Here is a 26,015-nt window from a genome sequence, read left to right on the forward strand (position 1 = left end):
TATCAGAACCAATTTGCTTTAACTGAAGATATTGCTAGTTTTCTTCTCTCTTTTTTTTCAAGCCTCTGACCATCTAAGCATCAGAGAAATTTCTGTTCAAAACTTTTTCTGAACTAGTAAATTGTTGAGAGATGACTAGCCCACCTAATCGAACTCAGCTGCTACAAAGGTCCTTAAATCGCCACAACAACAAGCAAAAATTGAACATCTGGCTCCACCTATTAGGGGACATGTAAATGTCAGATGTAAGAATGTAAGAAAGGTTTCATACAAGCATGAGAACCTATTAAGGGACATGAAAATGTCAATTGTGAGAATGTAACCTTAAACACTCACAATAGTGTGATGACCCCTTCGTACATCAAACACAAACACACACACCAAAATCACATTGTACAATACACAATAAGATTTCAGACAAAAATCAATATTGCTATAGGAGAAGATTAGTTATACTTCACCAGAAAGAACTATTTCACATATTGGGGGTCCAAACAGAAAAATCACAAAGAAGCAGGTATATGGGAGATTGTACCTCCAAATTACTGACCAAGCATAAACCGTTCGATCATTAAAAATAATAAAACATACACAACTAGATGTTAAATTAAAGAAAAAAACATAGATCATTCAATCAAACTCTGAAGTGAAAGCTTTGCATTCTATGAGAGCTTATACTGTTGGTCTTGAACATGGATAAAAGAGGAGAGTTACTGTAGGCTTATAGATAATGTAGTCAATTTGCCATTAATCCTCATAACAATGAATATGTCGGGACATACTCTCCTAGACATACGTTAACATCAATTTATTGAGTATTTGAACATAGCAACTCCAAATAGAGCGAAATGAATTACAGGATTCATATAATAGATCCGCCTCGCATTCAATAAAACGGGGATAGAACATGAGAAACCAGAGTTAAAATTCTAGTATAGGTAAAAAAGCTAAGTAATTTCTTTCTCATCTTCTAAACCTTGGTAGAAAGAGTACCCGCTACTTGTACAAGCTAAAAAGTAGCAGATATCTTGTAGCAGAAGTTCCCAAGTACTGAAGGTAGGAATTTTACCCATCCCACTAATTCTTAAGACAGAACTAATGGTTTACAACATGCTTCATGAATGTGTATTGTACTTGACATAATAGTTAAGCAGAGTATCACCTTATAAGCTCAGCACAAATCAACCTAGTAATGTTCTCCGGCTATAAGTCACAAGCTATTTTTACACACTAGCGTACTGTACCTGATGCTGCTCATACACTAAGGGGTCGTTTAGTTGGATTCATTAAAAAAAACAATCTCCACATAAAACCCCACATAATAAATACAATGTTTCATTACTTGTTTTCTTTTCCTCATAACTGATACTTGCATAAGTGGTGCGGGAATCTATGTATTAATATGTAGGACAGAACGTGAAATAAGAATGTGGGTATTAGTAGTAACACATGGATTAAAACAAGACAAAACTAACCCTCATATAAAATAGCAAAAAAACTTATATTTGTTTAAGAAGTTAGCACATATATCAATTATACACTACTAATTGGTAATATATCAACTAAACATCATACAAGAAATAATCTACGTGTTATAATCCCTGCACTACTAATCCTTGCATAACATGTTCTAAACCAATGGCCCCTAAATCTGACTAGCTATTCAAAATCTCTCAAGATGCTGATACAAGGTGATAAAAGTTTAGGATGGAGCAAACAAAAGAGGATAAAAAAGTACATACAATGTTCTATGATAGCAAAAGAACGAAGGATGGCTCCTTTCTAATACTTTAGTACTTCTTTTATTAAGTTACTCTGCATCAAACTCTTAATCAATCTGCAGCTGACATTCATTCTGCAGCCAACTCTTTTTCTATTCTTTCCATTTGATACGCTAAACCCCAAGGCCAGACCCCACTCAACTTTCTTGACTTCTTTCCCCACTTGCTCCCTGGGTGACTGGGCCCCCCCAACGTCAAGGTTTGAGGCGGACTGTCCTTTCCACTATATATGGCAGGAAGATGAAAGAAAAACATGTTCTACATACTAAAAGCTATCTGCTATAGCAATTTGATTAAGAAATGACAGATTTTCCGCAGCCAACATATCTGGGAACAATAAAACATTTGGGTGACATTTTTCATATGTTTTTTTGCTACAAATATAAAATAGAAGTAAAACACATGGATCAACCTTTTTCCCTAACTATTTTAGAGTAAAATGTAATATTAGACTTGGGATTTAAACAAGACAGTAAAGAAGCTGACAGCATCATTATTTGGAGAGAAAAGAATTTTTAAAAAAGCCCATTCCTATGTCTCTCATATGGGTTTTATAATAGTAGTAGTTCTATAACCATACGTGACTTAGTGGAGCCCTTTTAGAAATAATCTCTCATGAATTTATTGGTGTTGCGTGTTTTTCTTGCAGAAACAACTTTTGATAGAATCTACGATATTTTCCATTTAGTGTGTTTTCATTATTGACAAAAATTTAGCAGGATTTCTGTCCCTATTTCACTGTCTTCATATTTCATAATATAATGTTTTTAGGGTCTTATGCAGATAAGTGAAATCCTTTTCATTTTTATACGACGGTGGGGTCTGTGCCAGCTTGCACGCACCTCGACTATTCCCCTAGGTACCTGCTGCAGATAGCCATGGATTGGCCAAGAGGATGATAATACAACATTTAACAAAGAATTGGAGAAGATCTGTACATGAAAATGGTAGACAAACAAGGTTACTGGCACGTATATTTATTTTCTGTAATGAAGTTGTACATTTAGAACAAAAAAATGAACTATGACCCTTAGAAACCATTGAATAAAACATGATGATGAAGATATGTAAGGGTAATATAAGAACCTAACCTAAGTATGATGTACTTACTTCACCAAACCCACTTCGAGTATTGCTATGTCTCAGCTTTCTTTAGCTCCTTAACTATTGCATCGGCCAGTTCCTCCCCACTGTATTCCACACCAAAGCATCTAACTACTTGCATATTTGGATTCACCAAATACCTATCACATCAATATACATCTGACTCTGTCAAATTGCTCTAGCGCAGGTAAAACAAACTGAGAGTTTATTCTTCCATAGTTGTAAAGAGAGGGCTTCTTATTTGACAATATATAGGACTTGAGGCTTACATGTTGTGAGAAGATTCTACCAGATAATCACCTCCTTCTTCATCAACCTTCTTAAAGTAAACTCGGTATTCCTGTGCCATCTGTCTAACAGCAGCAACTGGTCCAGTTAATCCCATTATTCTTGGGTCAAACTCTGTGTTTCATGCAAATAAAATCAGCACAGCTTAAGTGTAGGAAATAAACATCAAATAAAAGGAGACAACTATAGGATTGAGCCCTTTTCTCTTCAAGCCCACCCCCCGGTTGGGATCTCTTTCCACAATTCTTTCAACAAAGACATTCATTCCAGAACCTAGAGAGAGAAAGAGATCAGAGAAGCTAGATCCAGACCTTTGAGATAAGCTTGAAGTTGCAAAGGCGTATCACGTTGAGGATCAATTGTGACAAATACTGGGAGAATCTTATGATGATCCTGTTTTGAACCTTGTTTACATTAAGCAGAAAGGACCACAAAGCAAAAATAAAGTAACAACATCAGCAACATAAGCCAGTAAATAAGAAAATATAATATCCATTCAAAGAACCCGAGTTGAACCTAGAATATCAGTAGTTTTAGCCATCTTTTGTACTTCTGCTGGACCAACATCAGGAGATGAAGTATAACCAAAGTAGAGAAGAACCCAGTTTCCCAGCAAGTTGCGCTCGGTAACCAAACGGCCTTCTGTATCAATCAAGCTGAACGGGCCGCCAATGATTGGCCCTTGAATTGCACTTGTTTCAAATTTCTCGCCTTGACCTGAAAGGCATGAAAGCTTTATATTGTGTACCAATCATTAATATTTATGGCACTACAAAACTATCAGAAAGTAAATGCACACGGTACTTCATAAAGAGCATGATTCAAGTGGACAAGCATACCAACGCTTTCTGATAAGGAAACATAAAAGGAGAGAAAATTGTCCAATGAACTATTCCATTTAAACTAGAAAGATACCGAGACTGCCATAATAAGTCTATCAACGATCCAGTATGCAGCTATTTGGCTGCATGATAAGTAGGACTCAGGGAAGAAAATAATTTTAGTCTATAGTTCTGGACTTCTAGTAGATTAGAAGTTTAACAACCAAAAGAAGCTTTATCTCTTGTGCTCCATTATTAAACAAAAGCTGATAACCACTTTAAGTAAGGAGCTATGATCCAGCATATGGACTCAGCCATGTACCACTTCATAATTCACTACACATCTACATCCTTAATTTGTTTCTTCATTTTTTGTTTCCATCTAAAGTATTAATTGCAGCATTCAAAGGCACATAATCTGCATTGAGGCGTATTTGTATTGAAAGACACATAAAGCTTTGCTTAAAATATATACCCAGAGCCCCACCTTTTGGAATTGCTCTCCTTTCATCATTATAACGAAGAAAAAGGAGCAGTCCACCGAATCCTCCCAAAGCAGCTCCAGGCTGCAAAGTAGAAATAAGATGAAGACAACTGAGATAACGGAGCCATAGACAACCACACAGAGCACATGCAACAACAGTCACAAAACACATCAAAAGGAAAATGGAGTTCAAATGCAATACTAATATATAAGGTTTCCAAGATTTTGATGTTGATGGTCCAGTTAATAAAGGCGGATCATAAGTCTTTCTAGCAGACCTCATGCAGCTGGCTGAATGGAAGCGCTTAGGTGGGATAAACCTACACATGAAACAAGTAATCAGAAAAATTGCAGTGCACTCCATAATTTGAAACTGAAATGGTTTACTTTTATACTTCCTGTTCTACATGTATTTGAGTTGTTTCTCTTCTCTTTTCCCCCCATTTCTTTTTTGAAAGGGGAAGGCAGTATCATGGAAAGCATCAGTGAGCACTTACAGGGCTTGATTTGCATCACCAATACATCATAACTTTGTTTAGGAATAAAACTTGAAACGACTTGTTCCAATTATAATTGAAGTGAATGTCTATAGAGAGTTCCTCTCTTCTTGCAAATTTTGGATTCTTTTGCCAGGATAATTGCAAGTAAATTCAAAATGAAAAAAAGAAATACGTCTTAAGTCCATTCTAGTCTCTCACAAGGTAATAATACATTATGCATATCTCTCCTCATAGATACATTTTATGCATTCAAAATGGGCATTTTCTGTAGAAAATAGAAGTAAAAAAGCTCCATCTACACTCCCCTACTTTTAACACATCAAGCTCACAACAGTGGAAGTATCATCTACATTTCAATACTTTACCGTCACATGAAGCTGATGCTCTCTCGACTAACTAAAACTTTGGACAGGTATAACTGCAACTTTAGATGAGTCAAAAATCTTACAAAGCTGAATCTGATGGAGAGTAAATTTAAGAAATTCTCCACATCAAGCTTCTGAAGATTGGAAACTTACAGTTCTTTTTGACTTGCCGTGAAACAATCCTCTCCCCCTTCCCTTATAGCAACAAAAGACTGACGCTCCCCCAACTTAGCCTCTATGTGAGCAGTAGTAATTATTTGCTACATTTCAAACTTATAAGTTTCTCCCTTATTTTCCTGATGGAAGTTGCTACTAGTCATTTACTCACCATCCTCCCAAGTGGGATTCCACTAGGTATGTTGTTGTTGCAAGTTTACTAGTCTCTTACTCAATCAAATTTCGCTCATGATGGAGTGCGTAGATGAGGAAGAGAAGCGGACGCTTAAGGAGGTTTATAAGACGACAAAGACAAAAGCTAAGTTAGCTGTTAGAAGGCTAAGACGGCAGCTTTCGAACGCTTGTATGTCGAGCTGGGGGACAAAGGTGGGGATAAGAAATTGTATAGGCTTGCAAAAGCAAGAGAGAGAAAGGCTCGCGACTTGGACCAAGTGAAGTGCATCAAGGATGAGGAAGGCAAAGTATTGGTGGAAGAGTCCTCCATCAAACAAAGATGACGAAGATACTTTCACAAACTTTTAAATGAAGAAGGGGACAGAGACATTGTGTTGGGTGATTTGGCGCACTCTGAAAGACTTCGGGACTTTGGGTACTGTAGGTGTTTTAGGATCGAGGAGGTTATACGTGCTATTAGTAGGATGAGCAGGGGAAGAGCGACCGGTCCCGATGAGATTCCGGTGGAATTTTGGAAGAGCACGGACAAGGCAGGTATAGAGTGGTTAACTGGGCTGTTTAATGTTATTTTTAAGACAGCAAGGATGCCTGATGAATGGAGGTGGAGTACAATGGTTCCGTTGTATAAAAACAAGGGTGATATCCAGAACTGTAACAACTACAGGGGTATCAAACTGCTAAGCCATACTATGAAGATTTGGGAAAGAGTGGTGGAGATGAGGGTGAGAAGAGGGGTGTCTATTTCTGAGAACCAGTTTGGATTCATGCCGGGACGATCGACTACTGAAGCCATTCATCTTATGCGAAGAATGGTAGAAAAATATAGAGAGAGGAAGAGAGACCTACATATGGTGTTCATTGACCTTGAAAAGGCCTATGACAAAGTACCGAGGAATGTCCTCTGGAGGTGCTTGGAGGCTAAAGGTGTCCCGATGATTTATATTAGGGCGATAAAGGACATGTACGACGGAGCCAAGACTCGGGTTAGAACGGTTGGAGGAGACTCAGAGCATTTCCCAGTTGAGATGGGGCTGCATCAGGGATCAGTCCTTAGCCCTTTTCTATTTGCTTTGGTAATGGATGAGTTGACGCGGTCTATTCAGGAGAAGGTCCCATGGTGTATGTTATTTGCGGATGACATAGTACTGATCGATGAGACGCGGGACATAGTTAATGCGAGGCTGGAGGTGTGGAAACGAACGCTGGAGTCCAAAGGTTTCAGGTTGAGTAGGACCAAAACGGAATATTTGGGGTGCAAATTCAGTGATGTGTTGGATGAGGCAGATGGGGAAGTGAAACTTGACACACAGATCATTCCTAAGAAAGAAAGTTTTAAGTATCTTGGGGCTGTAATCCAAGGAAGCGGTGACATTGACGATGATGTCACACATCGCATAGGGGCTGCTTGGATGAAATGGAGGCTTGCTTCTGGAGTCTTGTGTGATAAGAAAGTTCCACCTAAACTTAAAGGTAAGTTCTACAGAGTGGTAGTTAGACCGGCCTTGTTGTATGGAGCGGAGTGTTGGCCAGTCAAGAACTCACATGTTCAAAAATTGCATGTTGCGAAGATGAGGATGTTGAGATGGATGTGTGGGCACACTAGGAGCGATAAGATTAGGAATGAGGTTATCCGGGAGAAGGTGGGAGTGGCTCATGTGGTGGACAAGCTGAGGGAAGCGAGACTGAGATGGTTTGGGCATGTGAAGAGGTGGAGCGCAGACGCTCCAGTGAGGAGGTGCGAGGGGCTGGTGGTAGAGGGTACGCGGAGGGGTAGAGGTAGGCCTAGGAAGTATTGGGGAGAGGTGATTAGACATGACTTGGCTCAGCTTCACATCACCGAGGACATGACTCTAGATAGGAAGGAGTGGAGGTCGCGTATTAAGGTTGAAGGTTAGTAGGGTTAGCGGGTTGTCTTTCCTTGTGAGGGTATGGGTTGGTAGGGTTTGTAGTAGTCCTAGCCTGGCACTTGTAGTTCTTGTCTGTGATCCTATAGTCATATGTTGTTTACTGCGCTTCGCCTCTCACAGTACTTGCTTGATGTTATTGTCTCCGTTGTTGATTATGCCCCTTTTTCTCTTATTGGATGTTATGTTATGTTATATATAATGTTTCCTCTCCTCTTGCTTGGTTTGGATGTACTTGAGCCGAGGGTCCACCGGAAACAACCTCTCTACTTCTACGAGGTAGTGGTAAGGTCTGCGTACACTCTACCCTCCCCAGACCCCACTTTATGGGATTTCACTGGGTATGTTGTTGTTGTTGTTGTTGATGGATCTTACAACCTTATAATTAGCAAAATGCCTAAGGGAGAAACTAGAAAGAGACAGTTGGCCACTATAAGAAGTACATAGTTACGGGTGAAAGTAAGAGTTGTTACGCATAAACTGAAACTTCACAAAGTTTCCTTCTAAGGGGACCTCCATGTCTCTTGGAGAAATCCATGAGCCACATAGCATGTTTAATCTATCTATCCAAGACAGCCTCCCCCTACTACCAATTGAAACTCATGAACCCAAAACACCACAAGTAACACATTAGGTTAGACAAGTTTTAATTCTACAAGACCCGCTAACCAATGTTTATCAAAAGGAACTTTAGTAAGCCATGTTATAGCTGAAATCAGACATAAAAGCAACTTTGACGATAATGCCACCCACACTTCCACGTTTCTAACAGTCATACAATTGGAATTTTAACCTAGATATTTCAAATTTTGCTTTATATTAAGTATCATCTATGCAAAGGTACTCTCAACATTATTATTTCTAGTATTCAAGTTTAAGGCAAAAGATATAACTAACTCCGCATCAACCATATTAAATGCAATAGAAAACTAGAACCAGTGTGTTCATCAAAATTTGTTTCTCCTACTCTTCAACCAAGCATCAATAACATCATAATTAGAGCTGTCACTAACATATTTTGTTCTCTCATAATGCTATTTCGATCCGTCCATTTATAAGAAAATATACCAATATTGCTTTCTCCAACTTCATTAGCAACTGGAAAGAAATTAGTAATGCTTCTCACTACGGAGAAGTAGATCACTACAGTTTCATCTCTTCTTGCTTACTTCCCCCTTCCAACAACCAAACAGTTTGAGGTTCGTAAAGGGACGAATCTTCTCACATTTTTTTCTCAAAATCTAAGTAGATTAGTAACAAACCAACAGACTACACAGAATATTTGGACGCAAAACACTACAAAAACCATATTTAAACAAAAGAATAACCAAACCAAACTATAAAATTTCCATAATACAGAAAAAAGTTATAGAAACACAAATTACCCATAAAAATTCAAGAAAACCAAAACCCATAAAATTTCAACAGTGTGTGATTGACAATAGATTATAAAAAATGCACATTACCTTTCATATGTATTAAGGGACTGTATAGAACGGTTCTTGATTGAATTTAAGAGAGACCTGTATACTTGCATTTTGCACAAACTTGACAAATTATGTGAAGTAAACAAAATTGGGTATCTCAGAATTGGAACTTATGGGGCAACAAATTGCACTATTCTCTATACTAATATCTTCTTTTCTACTGAATATCAACTGCAAGGGTTATGGAAATCCTGCTAAGAAGGTGATGAGCAAAACGGCACCGTTTTGGTGACTTTTGCGCCAAGATCCTTTTGGGTGACTTTTCCCACAGGTAATAGAGATAAATTTATTCTCTTGCATATATTTTTGGGAAAAAGGACAAATATACCCCCGAACTAACGAAAATGGTATACAAATACCCTTCGTTATACTATTGAGACACTAGAGCCCCTACCGTCCAAAAAGTGGTGCATCTATGCCCTTCTCTCTAACGGAAGGACACGTGTCGTCATCCTATGAATCTACCCTTATTATTCACCAAATTCTAAACCCACAACCCGAATTAAAAAGACCCACCCAAATAACCCATAACCCACATTGTCAAGTCAACTTCAACGTCTTCAAGGTTCGGTGAGCTGCAGCGAGAGCTGCGCGGTCCTTATCCTGACGAAATCATCGGAGGGAACGAAATTCATCCCCTGCATTTTGAACGGCGTCGTAGGAGGCGAAAGTTGCTAATTCCTTCGTACCACTCTTTCTCCGCTGAAGCTTCTGAGGCTTTTCCACCGGAGGTGATAGCTCCGTTGGAAGCGACGACGGCATAGAAGCTGATGGTGGTTGAGCCTCTTGTTTTTCGTTGTGCTCAACTTCAGGTTCATTACTCTGCATTTCAACCTTGTATGAAAGGATCTTCTCTTTTTCAAATTCGCCTGAGGTTCCTTCCATGAGCTAATCGGAGGAGGTTTTTCCGGCAATAAAGGTTCAGATGGAGAAGAACGACTTTCAAATGTATCTACTGGAATCACCTCAACATCAGGCTCTTCCCTCTGCTTCTCGCTCCGCCGTTAACGGTGACTATCATACTCCGATGTCGTAGAACGTAAAAATTCACACCAAAAAGAGACATTTAAACCCCTTTCTGCATATTGTGCAGAGTATTTCTTTTTCTTCAAAATTTTGAACAGTAAAATATTTATTTATCAAACTAATTCATTATTTCAAATGAACTTTATATATTATATCAATATGGATCCATGTCCAAATGTATGTTTACTTAGAAATTGATCCTTCCATTGACTTGTTTCTATTGAATCTGGAAGGAAATTATTAAGTCATTGATATTGAAAGTTTACATGCATTGCAACAAGTGTGAACTTGATCTAAAAAGGAGGAGAGGGTGGTTGTCGGTGGCGTTGACGGAGGAGTGTGGTGGTTGGTTGGGACCAGATAGGTGGAGAGTCTCCATCTAGTTCCATGGAGACTGGAGTGTAAAAGGGTTTTTTTTCCCCTTCATTTTTTAGGAGGGTCATTTTAATGGGTGGGTTAGGGGGTTATTTGGGTGGGTCTTTTTAATTCGGGTTGTGGGTTTAGAATTTGGTGAATAATAAGGGTAGATTCATAGGATGACGACACGTGTCCTTCCGTTAGAGAGAAGGGCATAGATGCACCACTTTTTGGACGGTAGGGGCTCTAGTGTCTCAATAGTATAACGAAGGGTATTTGTATACCATTTTCGTTAGTTCGGGGGTATATTTGTCCTTTTTCCCTATATTTTTTATTACATATTTCTTCATGTAAATTTTGAGGCCACTTAGTTCCCTTTTTGGATTTGTTTATTTTTAGGTGCTTTTGATTTTTAAATATTTTTTAAATTTTAGAGGTATTTAAAAAGGTTAAAAAATGACTTTAACCCCTCAATTTTAGGTAAAAAAAGATATAAAATAAATCATAGGTCAAAAGTAGGATATCTTCTACTTGTAACTTTTAGCTTTTAATTTAGGCGAAATGGTCTGATGGACCCTTATACTTGTATCAGTTTGTATTCTGAATCCTTGTATTTACCCCTTTGTCATCTGGGCCCTTAAACTCAATTAAAATGAGACTTTTAAGCCCCTCCAACCATATGTGTAGCTCACTCTCCTTTATATAATTGACATATCATATCCACGTCAGATATATTAATGCCACATCATAATTATTTCATAACTATTTTTAAAATTATTAACCAAAATTATTTAATAAAATGTAAAATAATAACATTTTAATTTATTATTGGCATTTCTAATTCTCCGTATTTTCACTATTTTGCGACCAAAAGAAAGCCATCGCCGGCGACGTCGCCATTTTTACCGGCGAAATCACATATACTTTCTCCCTCACCCGTCTTCATCTCCGCCGCACACCATCACTATTTTTCTTTCCTCCTCTAACCTCCACAGTAACAACAACGTAAGTCACCACACAACTAGATCTGGCCACCGCACAACCAGATCTAGCCAAACTTTTCGTAATCCAACGTCAACTACTATTTTCACACCCCAAATTGCTTACAAATACAATTTCACACCAACCTCTGCCTGAAACTCATCAAAATATACCCAAAATTCGCCTGAGATTTTCTTGGGTTATCGAAACCGATTGAAAAAAACATGTTTAAGAGATTAGAAGGAGACGATTGTTGTGAAAGATTGAAGATGGGGAAGAAAAGGAAGTCTCTAGCATCGAGCCTTGGTGAGGTGGATTGAACCATGTATTCGACTTTCTGTAGCGCTGCTAATTCCCTTTCTCGGCTTTATACTCAGGCTATGAACCAACAGAAACTTTCCTTCCTCTCCGGTGAACGCCATGGAATGGTATTGAAATTTGAGATCAACATGTTATGAAGAAAATCTCCGTCTATGCCCCTGCTTGGGACCATGTTGTTGGAATCATATGTGTTCAGGAAGCTGGGGAAAGGTGACTGACTGGGAAGGAAGTTCAATTGATTTTGCAGCAGATCAAGTTGCACGGAGATCTTTGGGAAGAAGATCTAAAAAAGTTGAAGTTGCCAGGGTTGGAAAGCAATTAAGCTTTGGGAAGAGGAAAGCAATTAAGCTTTGGGAAGAAGAAATTACTTTTTAATTAATTGTTTTTTAATAAAAATATTTCTTTTATAATTTTAATATTTTTTTAACCTAAAAAAGTTGTTCACTCGCCTAAAAATGCGTGAAGTCACACACTTTCGCCAACTCAACCATCTTAAAGACACATAAGCTTGGTCAATGGTCAAAGGATTTGTTAAATTGTGTTTTATTGAGTTTAAGGGTCCAGATGATAAATGTGTAAGTAGAAGGGTTCAAAATACAAACTGATACAATTATAAGGGTCCATCAGACCATTTCACCTTTAATTTATAAATTACTACTTTTTATAAGTTCATTCAAACAGACCCTAATCTTTAACAATCTTCTAAAGTAGTTAAGCTTTAACTTTAAATTAGAACTTAAAAATAAATATTTATTTTAGTTTCTTGAAATATATACTACTAAAAGTAACTAATAAACTTATATATATCACATATAATTTAACATGGGTGTGACATTTTCACTTACCTAATGTTCCATCTACTTTATGAAATTCAATTTAATCAATCAGTAATAAGTAATGAAAGACATTATGTTGTGAAAATCTGAAGATGGCCATGAGCCAGATAGCTGATATAGTAATGTAATTCGAACTTTGAAGAATATCTATAACTTTGAATTAAAATGTAACTATAACAATCTTAAAGTGTGAGCATAGACAAACTACACTCACACTTTATATTTGCTACGTGCTATAATAGACTTGTACGTGCTACAATATATTTTCTATGAACACACTAGAGTAATAACACATTATGCTTGCCCAAAACGAGGCTCGGGCTCAGCTTCAAGATCCTCGATTGGCTTCTCAGTTAAGTGAATAGTCCTCATCTTGTTTATGGCATTAGCAGGATTAAGGCTCTTCGGACAACACGCTGTGCAATTTTTTATAGTCCTGCACCGGTACAAACGCCCTTGGTCCTCTGTTATTGCCTGCAATCTCTCATTTGCAAATTCATCTCGACTAAAGAAAAATGAAAATTAATTATCGGAGTGAAATGACCATATTTTTGGTATTTATTCGACTGGTGTTTTGAAGAATTAACCTGTCCGAGATCCATCGATAGGCATGGAGCAAGGCTGCAGGCCCAAGGAACTCTTCGGGATTCCACCAGTAAGAAGGACAAGAAGTGCTGCAACAAGCACATAATATGCATTCATATAAGCCATCAAGCTTCTTCCTATCCAATGGTGTTTGCCTGTATTCTCTCCCATCTGGGGGCGGTTTTCGTGTCTTCAACCATGGCTCTATAGACCTGCAAATCCTCAAAACACCCACAACATTCATTTTTTGCACCATGCTCCAATGTATAATTGTCGATGAGAGGCCGAATTTATCACAGAGTTCAACTCAACTGATGAACTCATTATTAATTCATTGATTCAGTGTAACTATATACGCACACACCAAAAACATTTAGAACTTGTATAGACATAATAAGATCATCCATTCTAGACCTACTCTGCTAAATCTAGATTGCAGATTCACATCTATTGAAAACGAAAGGTTATAAAATACAGTTATAACCTTTTTGTAGCATACTTTCCTTTCTAAATTGTCCAAAAAGAATATTACATTTTTCATAATTAGAAACAACTTAACTTTAAAATTCCTCTTTTATCCTCATAAAAATGTCTTGAGGCTTGTTTTAGAACAAATTTCAAGAGTCTTAGTTACTTTCTTGAACGTCATGTACCTAATCAAACAGTGCAACATAAATTGAAACAAAATAAGTACTACTATAGTAGTGACTACCAGAATCTTTTTGAGTAAATTGAAACAATAGGGTGATATTTCTAAACATCAATGTCAAATATGACATGTCTACATCGAACATTACTGATGGACGTATAATCGGAATTAAATAACTTGATGAAATGAGAAAAGGAGAGGGAAATTACTTGTACTGCTGGTAGAAATTAGTGAGATCAACCACCAAATCTTTGATAACAAACATGTGAGGAAGAGGAGTGATGGTAGTTGGCTTGCTAGTGTCTGTATCTATAGGCTTGAGACATGCTACGGTGTTAACACCATTTATGTTCATTGAGCATGATCCACATATTCCTTCTCTACACGACCTTCTGTAACTCAAACTCGAATCTTCCTCCCCCTTTATCTTTTGCAATGCATCCAGAACCTATAAAAAAAAAAACATTTACTAAATTGAGTGCGTCTAATAAATTTTTTATTAATAGTACGCTTATAATAGTTACTATGGATATAAGACACTGTTAGGTTCGAATCAAATTCTGTTTTCCCCTAAAATTTACAACAAAGAGAAAAAAGTTACATTGCACACCTAAAGAAGCGACTTCCCTAAATTTGGAAAAAATTTAACCTGAAGTCAAAGCTAACACATAAATGTTATGATGTGTGTCTAGGACTAAGTCATTCCTTCTTTTCTTAATCTCCATATCTAAAGTCAAAATAGGTTCAAAATCCAGCAGACACAAAATACAAAGCAATTTTTTTCTCATTTGTCAAAACTTTGAGAACCAAAGCCACCCAATACTCATAAAATTAGTTCAAATGCGCATGAGGACTATCATTCAATTTTCTTCAAACTAAATTGAATTGTATTATTTTCAATCAACTCTTGTTCTCCTTAATTTATAGTTATAAGAAATGTTCATGAGGTTCTAATGTTGGATTTTAAAAGGTGTGAATGGAAGATGAAGAGTTGCGACTTTTAGGAAGAGTTGCGACTTTTATGAAAAGTTGTGACCTTTCTGAAAGATGGTGATTTTCCCAAAGGTTTGTGATCTTTCCGGTAAGGCACAATAAGAACCTTTTCACACTACCCTTTGTTTTCTATAAATTGAGGGATTTCCTCTCATTTTAGTTGAACGAATTTTTCTGGACTTCTTCTACTACTACTAAATCTAGTAAATCTACTATTCTAAGTGTACTTTACTGCCGTTAAGTGGTTCGCTGACACCGTGGTTTTAGGTACCGATATATACACCGGTGAGTAAGATCGTTTTATCTTGGGAGGATATATTCCATTAACCTCGGGTACTTGGGGGAATAATTACATTAAGGGGACACTGTGCATTCAGTGGGCTCGATTTTATTTGTTTGAGAAAAATATTTTTATATTGTTTCTAATCTGTTTCTGATTCTATTTTCTCTACTAGTTTTAATTTTCTAGTTTGAAAATACTCTTTAAACTTTGTTGTTTCTTACCAAGTTCTTCAAAGCTTTGTTCTAAGTATCTTAGGAATACAAGATGAACAACAATCTTAAGAAAATTAGTATACTGTTGGTATTTCTTGTATTCTACTGATTGAGAGAAATATATCATGGAAGTAGAAGATTAATGCATTACTTCTCCAGAATTCGGTGCTTTGTTTAGCAAGGTCGAAGTGAGAATGTACTAGAAGAATTGGTGGTATTTCGGTTAAAGATTACACCAGGTAACCTTCTTATTATTTATCCAAGGAGGAAAATAGTTTCTAAAAGTTAACAGTTTTGATATTTATCATGTATGTCTTTGGAAAAAGATCTGCAAACCATATGATTTCTCAATGAATTTTCCTTGGCAAAAAGTGTTGCCTTTAAAATTCTTTAGTTTGCAGAATGAGAGATGCACATTTTTGTTTGATAAAATAGTATGTCAAAATGTTATAGTTGGAAGGCTATTTGAAAAGAAAAACATTTCTATGTGATAATCTAAGAATATGTTTTATTCTGTTTGGAGAAAAAAAACTTGTGTAGTTTTGTACTCTGATGTGTCTGATTTTTGTAGAGTAAAAAAACTTTTGTAGTTTTCTACTCTGGATAAATAAGACTATGCAATTGGTTTCAAGAATATGAAAACTTCATCTAATAAGTTAGTGTTGTACTTTTTGTTTTCTATAAACTTCACTGTTAAATAGAAAAAATTGTTCAAAAGTATTTGTCTTTATTATTCGTATTCTAAATACTAATTGGTATGTCTAATTGTGATAGAAAAATGACCAATGACTTAAAGTTTGTGATTTTGTGCCTGGAATAGGTGCCTCTAGGAATGAACTTTGACACTATGTAAAGATTGTCAAAGAGAATTGAAGCACTATAATTCTTTCGTAGAATAATATTTCCAAAAGAGGTTTCATGCTGCCAATGACATTTTCATAGTCTGGGAAAATATGTGGAAAAATTATTTTCAACTATTTGAAAAATATTTTTGAGATCATATTTAAAATGTGGGGGGGGGGGGGGGGGTCTTTGCTTATGACAAAGATAAAATTAGACTTAGTGTCTAATTTTAATTTGGAACACAAGATATGAAATTCAATGATACTTTTGTATTATGTTAGATCCATCAAATTCTTGGAGTATATTTGATATTGTGGTCGTTGAGTTTCTCTTTTACTAATATATGGTATGACTAGTATGAAACTACCAAATTATATGTATACTTGTTCAAAATGATTGAGTTCTTTTATGAAAAAGTGTCACTTAAAATGTTGTGATTTTTCATGCAAAGATATGTCTATTAAATATAACTATTGAATAGACATGAATATTGGTGAATAGTCATTTGTCATGTTTTGTAAAAGAAGCATTTGGACTATATTGTCTTTATTGGACTCTATGAAATTTTGTTCATGGGCAGTTCTATAACAATTAAATTGAAAGTTATAGAAAGGTCCTTCCAAAAAGGACATTTGACAAGGTGATGACTCTAAACAATGTTTGTATCACACAAAATTGTAAGAAATAGGAACAAAATATTTGTGAGAAAAAGCTACCTCGCGGAGAGCTTTACAAACTCAATATTTTTCTTTGTTCTTACTTGTTTGAGTCAAACTGTTTGTGACATGAACAATTGGGGCATGTCAATTACAAAACCTTGTAAGGAAAACTGATCAACTCAGAAGTTTTGTCTAACTTTGAGTGCAATAAATAAAAATGTCATGTTTGTGTGGAATCTAAGTATGCTGAGCATTCTTATAAATTTGTTAAAAGAAATTCTAATCCCTTAGAGTTGATTTACACTGACATTTGTGATATTGAGTCAACACCATCTCGTGGTGGGAAAAAGTATCTCATTACTTTCATTGACAATTGCATTAGAAACGACTATGTCTATTTGCTGAATGGTAAGGATGAAGCAATAGAAATGTCTAGACAATATAATATTGAAGTTGAAAATTAGTTGGGAAAAAGATAAGAAGTGATAGGGATGGAGAATATAAATCTCCTTTTGTAGAAATAAGTTTGGAAAATGGATTTATCCATCAAACTACTGTCCTATTCACCTAAATCTAATGAAATTGCAGAATGGAAAAAAAAAATACCCGAACTTTGAGGATTACTTATAAGTTCAGGTTTACCACAAAACTTGTGTGGAGGAACTATTCTTACTGCAAAAGGGAACAACAAAAAGTTGTCTTTTCAGAAAGAAAACAATTTTATTTGTTTAGGACACAATCTATTCCATATGAGAAATGGAAATGAAGGAAATCCAACTTGAAATATTTCAAAGTGTGGGGGTGTCTAGCCAAAGTCCAAGTTCCTATTCCTAAAATGATTAAAATAGGACCTATGATTGTGGACTGTAAAATTAGACTTGAGTTGTCTAGTGAAGGGTTTAAAAAACCTTGGAAAGAAAAAAAAAGAATGTACTTAATAAAGAGATTCAGAGGCGTAATAAATGTCAAAGGACATCTACTTCCTTCGAATATGATTTTGTAACATTTCTTGTGTCTTCTGTAGAGTCATCCTTTTGAAAAGATGGTGTCAATAGTGAGATTGATGCAATCTTGAGCAACCATATTGGAAGTTAATTGATCTTCTTCCAGAAAATAAACCTTTGGGTTCAAAGTGAATCATCAGAAAGAAAATGAAAGTCGATGGAACTGTTGATAAATATAAAGCAAGACTTTTTGTCAAAAGCTTTAGACAAAAACAAGGTCTTGATCTTTTCGACACATACTCGCCAGTAACTAGAATTACATTCATTTGGATGTTAATTGTGTTAGTTGTGGTATATGACCTCCAAATTCATCAAATGAATGTGAAAATAAGTTTCTTAAATAGAGAATTGGAGAAAGAAATTTACATGAAACAACCCGAGGGTTTTGTGGTTCCTGGTAAAAAAAAAGTGTGAGAACTTATTAATTCACTTTATGGACTAAAACAAGCACCCAAACAATGACATAAGAAATTTGACCAAATCATGTTGGTAAATCGATTTAAGAATGATGGAAGTGATAAATGTGTTCACATTAAAATCACAATGTCATTGTTTGTTTGTATTGGTGACATGATGTTGATCATCAATAGAGACACTAATGACATAAATGCTACTAAACGTATGCTAGAAAGCAAGTTTGATATGAAAAATCTTAGAGTTGTTGATGCGATTTTAGGTATAAGAATCCTTAGAACTTCATAACATTTAGCATTGTCACGGTCTCATTGCATTGAAAGGTACTTGACTAGTTCAAATATTTGAATTTCAATATTGTCAAGTCTCCAATAAATGTGAGCTTTGCATTTCAAAAGAGTGAAGGCGAAAGTGACTCACAATTGGATTGTGCTAGAGTATTGGGAAGTATGATGTATATCACAAAGTGTGCGCAATCAGATATAGCATGTGTTATTAATGAATTGAGTCGATTCACGAGTGATCCCAGTCGAACTCATTTGATGACAATGAAAAGAGTTTTGGGGTATTTAAGAAATACTCAGAACTATGTCTTGCATTATAACAATATCCAGCAGTATTGAAAAGATATAATGATGCAAATTGAATCACCGAACAAATTAAATGAGGTAAAATTCACGAGTGGATATGTATTTACTCTTGGTAGAGAAGCAGTCTATTGGAAATCTTCGAAAAAATACATGTATCACTAGCTGTACAATGATCTCTGAGCTAGGTGCTCTAGATAAGGCCGGTTAATAAGTTGAAAGACTCAGAAATTTCTTGATTGATATTCTTTTTTGGTCCAAACCTTTGGCATCAGTATGCATACAGTTTGATAGTCAAGATGCAATAGGTAGGGCATGGAGCATGATGTACAACGGAAATTCTCATCATATAAGAGATAGACATAATACCATTAGAAAATAATTACTCACTAGTGGAATTATCACAATTGACTATGTAAAGTCAAAGGATAATGTGTCGGATCCACTTACAAAAAGGCCTAACTAGAGAGAAAGTTGAAAGATCATCTAAGGGACTGGGTTTACGGCTTAGGACAAGTCATCATGGCGGTAACTCTATCTAGCAGACTGGAGATCCCAAGAGCTAAATTCAAGGAGAAAAACAAAGTTGTGACTGACGGTTCGACATTGTCAATCAACTCAATCCACTCTCATGATAAAGACAATAAAGCTTAAAGTTTTTAATGATTTGCTAAGTTTGGCAGACTTGACCAAATAGTGTATCTACGCAATGACACTATTAGAAATCACCTATGTGAGTGTGAAGTGTAAGCCGCTTCAAAGAGAATTATTGTCAAAAGCCTATTCTCTATACACTCATGAAACTAGGAGTTGTTCATGGCTGAAACGAACACAACCGTAAGAACCATAAACGGTAAAGGGTTAATTGTGTGACATATGGTTGTCTAGGTAAACACCAAAGTTCGACGGTTCAAAGATATTGCATCTACCGATTGACCGAGTATATCCGACATATGTTAACTACGGAAAGTTCAAGGAGAAACCTACTTATCCAGATGCAATTAATTCTTGCTTGTAAAGTACACATATTTGTCTGTTTATTTGTCTTGGAGTCATTCCCCATTCATGCGGGGGATTGTTGGGTTTTAAAAGGTGTGAATGGAAAATGAAGAGTTGCGACTTTTATGAAGAGTTGTGACTTTTATGAAGAGTTGCGACTTTTATGAAAAATTGCGACTTTTATGAAAAGTTGTGACTTTTATGAAAGGTTGTGACCTTTCCGAAAGATTGTGACTTTTCCAAAGGTTTGTGACCTTTCCGGTAAGGCACAATAAGAACATTTTCACACTACTCTTTGTTTTCTATAAATTGAGGAATTTCCTCCCATTTTAGTTGAAGAAATTTTTCTGGACTTCTTCCACTACTACTAAATCTAGTATTCTAAGTGTACTTTACTGCCGCTGAGTGGTTCGCTAACGCCGTGATTTTAGGTATGATACACCGGTGAGTAAGATCGTTTTATCCTGGAAGGATATATTCCATTAACCTCGGGTACTTGAAGGGAATAATTTCCTTAAGGGGACACTGTGCATTCAGTGGGCTCGATTTTTATATTGTTTCGAATCTGTTTTTGATTTTATTATCTCTACTAGTTATTGAGGGAAGAAAAGACTCAAACAATAAAAACAACGACAACGGCATATTCAGTAGAATCCCACAAGTACAGGTAAAATATGTTCATAGAACGTCCATAGACCTTATTACTACCTCACGCAGGAGAGGCGATTTCCAAAAGACTCTCACCTCACCTCATCTCAAGTGAGAATAATAAGAGAACGTAGCAACTAACAAGAAAAACACTGCAAACAAACCCTATCAGAAAAACAAAATAGTGCAATAACCACTTATTAGTTTCAGAAGCACCCCTCAATGGTTTATGTAATACACTCTCTTTTATTTGCAATTTGCAAATATCCCGACACATGACATTCCACAATAAACAAATGAGACAAATATAAAAAACAAGAACTACAATATAATACAACTAGTACAACAACAAACCTAAACCCTCGAAAAGCAATGATAAAACTCCACTGCGTACTAACAATAAAAACAACTTAACAAAAACTAATAACGATAACAATGAAAAATCACATACCATGGGGCCACATGAAGGAAGATGAACAAAGAAGGATTGAAGAAAGGGTTTTTGGTTAGGTTTATCAGGGTTCCACCTATAAATCCTAAATTCCTTCATCTTCTTATCTTTATCACTTAATTTCTTGAGAATTCCAACAGATTCCACTGCTTCTTTTCCATGTTGTTGTGCAATTGGGTGCCCTTCAAGTATAGGGAACCTAGAGTACTCCTTTCTCAAATGCCTCAATTTCTTTACCCCTTCTTTTATTATTAAGTTTCTTGACATTTTTTTCTTGTTTTCTTTGAATGAAGACCTCCAGAAATATGGAAAGAAAAACACTTCTCTGCTTGCTTTATGTGTTCTTTATTATGAGAGAGCTTACTTTGTATTGCATGCAATTGAATGGATTAGAGAGAGACACCTGGTTGCACGTGTCAATTACCTTGACGATCATATTCACAGTTTCTCCCTTTCCTCTGTCTATTTTTAGTTATTATGTTACAATTTTCGAAAGCCAATTTGATTCATTTTCAAAATTATGATACTTTTAAAAATTTAAATATTTAAAAATTAAAAAAAAAAATTATAACTTGTAATTTTTTTATATATCAATATGATGAAAAATACATCGTAAAATACTAATCAAAATTATTATCATTTTAACTCTAAAAAAGAAAACTATGACAATTGAAAATGGAAAGAGGGAGTATCATTTTAAAAACAAAAAAAAGTTTTACCTAAAGAGTGTTTAAACTTTTATCTATATTAATTATTAATTGTCATTAAATTATTTCTTTATAAATTTTAACGATATTTATACGATATGCTAAAATATAAATATCACTAATAATTGGATTTACAAAAAAGAAATTGATAATAACTAATTAATTCTAAAAATGCGTGACTACTTATTGAGCAGATCGAATGGAGAATTACGACGCTTTAACAATTTGGATTATTGACTATGGATGTAGGTCTTGTTATTCTGTATCCTGGTTCGGGATTGCGTAATATATTCTTCCTGATTTGGTTGTGTCAGTCAATTGAAAAAATGACCTAGACAGGTCACACAGAAAATAGAGATAACATATAATATAATATAATGCCAAACTATAATAATAATAAGACTCCTCATTCTACAACAATGCACAACAGAACAGCTAGCATTCCAGTTTAGTGGCTAGTCTTCATATTATTGCTTAGAGTCTCCACTGGTATCCCAGTTAAGTGCTTGGTCTTCATCTTGCTTATGGCCTCAGAAGGTCTAAGGCTCTTAGGGCAACATGCTGTGCAATTTCCTATTGCCCTGCATCGATATAAACGCCTTTCGTCCTCTGTTATTGCCTGCAATCTCTCATCTGCAAAATCATCTCGACTGAAAAAAACAACAAACAATTGATCAAAATTATATATATATGAACCATGTTTTTGATGATTTTAAGAATTAATTAATAACCTGTCGGAGATCCATCGATAGGTATTGATCAAGGCTGCAGGTCCAAGGAACTCCTCAGGATTCCACCAATAAGAAGGGCAAGAAGCAGTGCAGCAAGCACATAATATACATTCGTATAAGCCATCAAGCTTCTTCCTTTCTTCTGGTGTTTGCCTATACTCTTTCCCGTCTGGCGGGGGATTTCGTGTCTTTAGCCATGGCTCAATGGACCTACATTATCACAAACACAACTCCAATACATGCAATTATAAACTGATGCACAACTATATAAATAAAAAATTAAATAAGGGGAAATTACTTACTTGTACTGCTGATAGAAATCAGAGAGATCGACGACCAAATCTTTGATGACAAATAAGTGAGGAAGAGGAGTTATGGTCATTGGCCTGCTCGTATCCGTATCAATAGGCTTGAGACATGCTACTGTATTAACGCCATTTATGTTCATCGCGCATGATCCACATATCCCTTCTCTACATGATCTCCTGTAAGTTAAACTCGAATCTACCTCTCCTTTTATCTTTTGCAATGCATCTAGAACCTACAATGAACAAAATTCAAATCAACTAATTAATTTAGCATGAAATTTGGCGATTGCAACCCTACTAGTTAATTACCTCATCTAGCAATTGAAACTATAATATTGGGAAGAATGAGTCCTCTACAAATTTGTCTTATAATGAATGATGATGTCATAAAGTTGAATAGATAAACTTGCCTTATATATACCGAGTGATGTTTGAATTGCTAAATTATTTTTCAAAAAAATATTTGAACAATGTCATAAAATATGATTGATTATAAATATTGATTTTTTTTTTTGTCAAACATGTGGTTCATGACGTTCTTGCAATTTGTGCGCTTAGTTAGAATTGTTATTAATGTTCTTGGAAATTGTGTGCTTAGATTATTTATTCAATCATTTTATTATTGTGTTTTTGTGTTTTTTTCTTCTGATTTTTTCAATGTTGAGTTGATTCAACACTAAATTTTTTTAAATCTTATCTATATTCGACACTTTGCCGTGTTCAATCAAATCAACACTGCAAAATTTAACACGCAAAATCCTTATCTATATTCTATATTTATCGAAAAATATAAATTATGAATATATATTTGTCGAATATAGCTAAGAATTTTGTATTTTTACAGTGTTGATTTGATTCTAACACTGCAAATTGTCGAATAGCATGACAGATCCCACAAACTTCAGCGCAAGCAAGCAATTTTCTTCCAACACTTGCAGGCTTATCGTCGTGTTTGGAGAGTTGGATCCCAAAGAGAAGGTAGAGTAAGGTACCTTACAATGCACAAGGTACCATGTGTCTTATTTTAGGATTTTCCTTAATCTAGATATTTGTTGTGTTGATTACAAAGTTTTTAAAATTATAAGTATAATCATGTTTTTGATAAATTTCAGATATATAATTATCAATATCATTACTACAATAATTAATTCATTTTATTATTAAATAAAATATTATGTAATAATTAAATTAATATAGAGAGCAAGTCGAAAAGATCACTTACATTTTTATTTAAGTATAAGTAATGAAAATAGAAAAAAGAACACGAAAACACAATAATAAAACGATTGAATAAATAATGGAGAAGGAATATTAATTCGTTTTTTTACTGTGAGGCGCCTTCCATCCAAATATTATCCTTTTGATTTGATCCTTATTTTTTGATTACCCTTCTGAAAATTTTGCTCAATTTTTTACCCATTTGGCTCCAGACTTGTTTTCTCCTCCAGCAAAAAGGTTTCCACCTCCAGCAAAAAGATTTCCACGTAAACATTTTGTGTTTGTTATTCTTAAATTTTACTTTCCGTACGGTTCTTTCTTGACCTAATCTATTGACGGGTGGTGGACACATTCAAGCAACATTCATTCAAGGGCGACTCAAGCATATTAGTGGTCTAAAGCAAAAATCAAACAGAGCCTTAAACTTAAATTGGTAATAACTTTTATATTATTGATTTGTTCTAGTTTTCAATTGATAATATAACCATTCTTATTTTAAATTATTTTTCATGAGATGTAGTATCCAAATATGTCAAATTTCTTCTAATAATTCCTTCATTTTTCATGAAAATTTACTTTTTCTACAAATAGTATTCAATATTTGTTAAAATAATAATAACTTATAACCTATTATTATAAAAAATGAGGCCCCGAAATAATTTCGGGGCCTAAGGCACATGTGTTTTTTTTTTTTTAAGACTGTCGAGCTACCCCCGCCAACATTAATAGGCTGTACTAGACTAGTACCTTAGTAATAATTAATTATAAGTGCACTAAATCCAAGTTCAATTACTGAGTGATTCTCCAGACCGGCCCTAAATGAAGAATTGGAAAATGCTCTGGGGTAACAAGGGTTGACTGTCAACCAATTCATTAGTCGACCTTATTTAATTTCATTTTTTTCATACTCGAAAAAAATAGTAAGTATTGAATTTTGTTTGTGAGGATCTCATCTAACAATTTAAATTTTAAATTAGACATTTTGTTATTTAGCTATAAAAATTTATCCGTATATTCTAAAAAGGTTTAAATATGTCATTGGCTCCATTTATGTAATACGTTAAAAATTTAATTTATCTATGTCATTTCCATGGGAAAAAACACATCCATGTCATTCATTATTTGTTAACTGAAATTGAAACTTTAAATGGATGAACCTTTTTCTTTTAAAAAATAATTTAGTTAATGATTTGGCTATGTGTAAAAATGATTTTGCAAAATAAAAACTTTTTTCGATTAACAAATAATGAAATGAATGAGTCTTTTTCTCAAAGAAAAATGACATAGATAAGCCAAAACTCTAAACGGATAACATAGATAAGTCTTTTTTGAAAGTTGGATAAAATATTGAGCATTTGAAAACTACAAAAATAACACAAGAAAAAATTAGAATAAGACATACCATTGGGCCACAAGAGGTAAGGTGAAGAAAGAAAGACTGAAAATAGGGCTTTTGGTTTGGATTATGAGGACTCCATCTATAAATTCTGAATTCCTTACATTTATCATCACCTCTTTTGAGGTTCCGAACAGACTTTACAACTTGTTCTCCATGTTGTTGTGCAATTGGATGCCCTTCAAGTATAGGAAACCTAGAGTACTCCTTCTTTCTCCAACGCCCAACTACTTTCTTCATCCCCTCTTTTATCAAATTTCTTGACATTTTTTCCTTCTTTGAAGATTGTAAGAAGAACACTAATCTATTGTTATAATTGTGAATAATTCAATTACTATATAGTTGCATATGCATGCACGGAAGTGGATTATACAAGAGACACCTAGTTTCCACGTGTCAAAGCTTCACTATCATTTGGTTTTTAGCTTGACGGTGGTTCAATTTATAACGCAACTTGATACGGTGTGAAAGTTTCGATATCATAATTTTAATATTTAGTTTTTAAAATATTATATTATTACTATTCTATTTTAATTCGTTATTTGAAGTTCAATTTTGGTATTTTAGGATATGATAAATCAGTAATTATAGTTTGTTCAATTTCGATTAATATATACCCGTATAATATAATATTATGACTTTGATAAATTAAAAAAAGGTCTCAAATCATTATCATATAATGTATTGGTATCTTTAAGACTGATAATTCTGTTTAACTTGAT

The 26,015-nt window shown here is 35.0% G+C and overlaps 3 protein-coding genes across 3 annotated transcripts; all 3 read right to left on the reverse strand.

The window, feature by feature from the left end:
• LOC125829511 (protein SCO1 homolog 2, mitochondrial) lies at positions 1-9,349 on the reverse strand. The gene is made up of 8 exons (XM_049508732.1): positions 9,065-9,349; positions 4,681-4,798; positions 4,482-4,560; positions 3,690-3,890; positions 3,485-3,577; positions 3,155-3,287; positions 2,873-3,025; positions 1-218 (listed from the first exon to the last, which is right to left on the reverse strand). Exons 1-7 carry the CDS (start codon positions 9,133-9,135, stop codon positions 2,917-2,919), a joined length of 804 nt encoding a protein of 267 aa, XP_049364689.1. The 5' UTR covers positions 9,136-9,349; the 3' UTR covers positions 1-218; positions 2,873-2,916.
• Positions 9,350-12,900: 3,551 nt separating this feature from the next.
• Positions 12,901-21,200, reverse strand: LOC125829508 (succinate dehydrogenase [ubiquinone] iron-sulfur subunit 3, mitochondrial-like). Its single transcript, XM_049508728.1, has 4 exons — positions 20,934-21,200; positions 14,050-14,288; positions 13,194-13,403; positions 12,901-13,111 (listed from the first exon to the last, which is right to left on the reverse strand). The coding sequence occupies exons 1-4, from the start codon at positions 21,198-21,200 to the stop codon at positions 12,901-12,903; spliced, it is 927 nt and encodes a 308-aa protein (XP_049364685.1).
• An 888-nt stretch (positions 21,201-22,088) lies between these two features.
• Positions 22,089-25,560, reverse strand: LOC125829509 (succinate dehydrogenase [ubiquinone] iron-sulfur subunit 3, mitochondrial-like). The gene is made up of 4 exons (XM_049508730.1): positions 25,300-25,560; positions 22,674-22,912; positions 22,372-22,581; positions 22,089-22,290 (listed from the first exon to the last, which is right to left on the reverse strand). Exons 1-4 carry the CDS (start codon positions 25,558-25,560, stop codon positions 22,089-22,091), a joined length of 912 nt encoding a protein of 303 aa, XP_049364687.1.
• Positions 25,561-26,015: the final 455 nt, after the last annotated feature.

Source organism: Solanum verrucosum, unplaced genomic scaffold, assembly GCF_900185275.1.
Source record: "Solanum verrucosum unplaced genomic scaffold, falcon-dt-bn FXZP01000031.1, whole genome shotgun sequence".
Classification (NCBI taxonomy): Eukaryota; Viridiplantae; Streptophyta; class Magnoliopsida; order Solanales; family Solanaceae; genus Solanum; species Solanum verrucosum.

Excerpts from the sequence above, each read along its gene's own strand:
- LOC125829508 (XM_049508728.1), bottom strand. The coding sequence starts at position 21,200 with ATGTCAAGAAACTTAATAATAAAAGAAGGGGTAAAGAAATTGAGGCAT. Across the intron at positions 13,404-14,049 it reads AATTTCTACCAGCAGTACAA|GTCTATAGAGCCATGGTTGA; the intron begins GTAATTTCCCTC and ends GAGGATTTGCAG. Across the intron at positions 13,112-13,193 it reads TATCGATGGATCTCGGACAG|TCGAGATGAATTTGCAAATG; the intron begins GTTAATTCTTCA and ends ATTTTTCTTTAG.
- LOC125829509 (XM_049508730.1), bottom strand. The coding sequence starts at position 25,560 with ATGTCAAGAAATTTGATAAAAGAGGGGATGAAGAAAGTAGTTGGGCGT. Across the intron at positions 22,913-25,299 it reads TTACCTCTTGTGGCCCAATG|GTTCTAGATGCATTGCAAAA; the intron begins GTATGTCTTATT and ends TGTTCATTGTAG. Across the intron at positions 22,291-22,371 it reads TATCGATGGATCTCCGACAG|TCGAGATGATTTTGCAGATG; the intron begins GTTATTAATTAA and ends TGTTTTTTTCAG.
- LOC125829511 (XM_049508732.1), bottom strand. The coding sequence starts at position 9,135 with ATGCAAGTATACAGGTCTCTCTTAAATTCAATCAAGAACCGTTCTATA. Across the intron at positions 3,578-3,689 it reads TAAAACTACTGATATTCTAG|GTTCAAAACAGGATCATCAT; the intron begins GTTCAACTCGGG and ends AATGTAAACAAG. Across the intron at positions 3,288-3,484 it reads ACTTCAAGCTTATCTCAAAG|AGTTTGACCCAAGAATAATG; the intron begins GTCTGGATCTAG and ends CATGAAACACAG.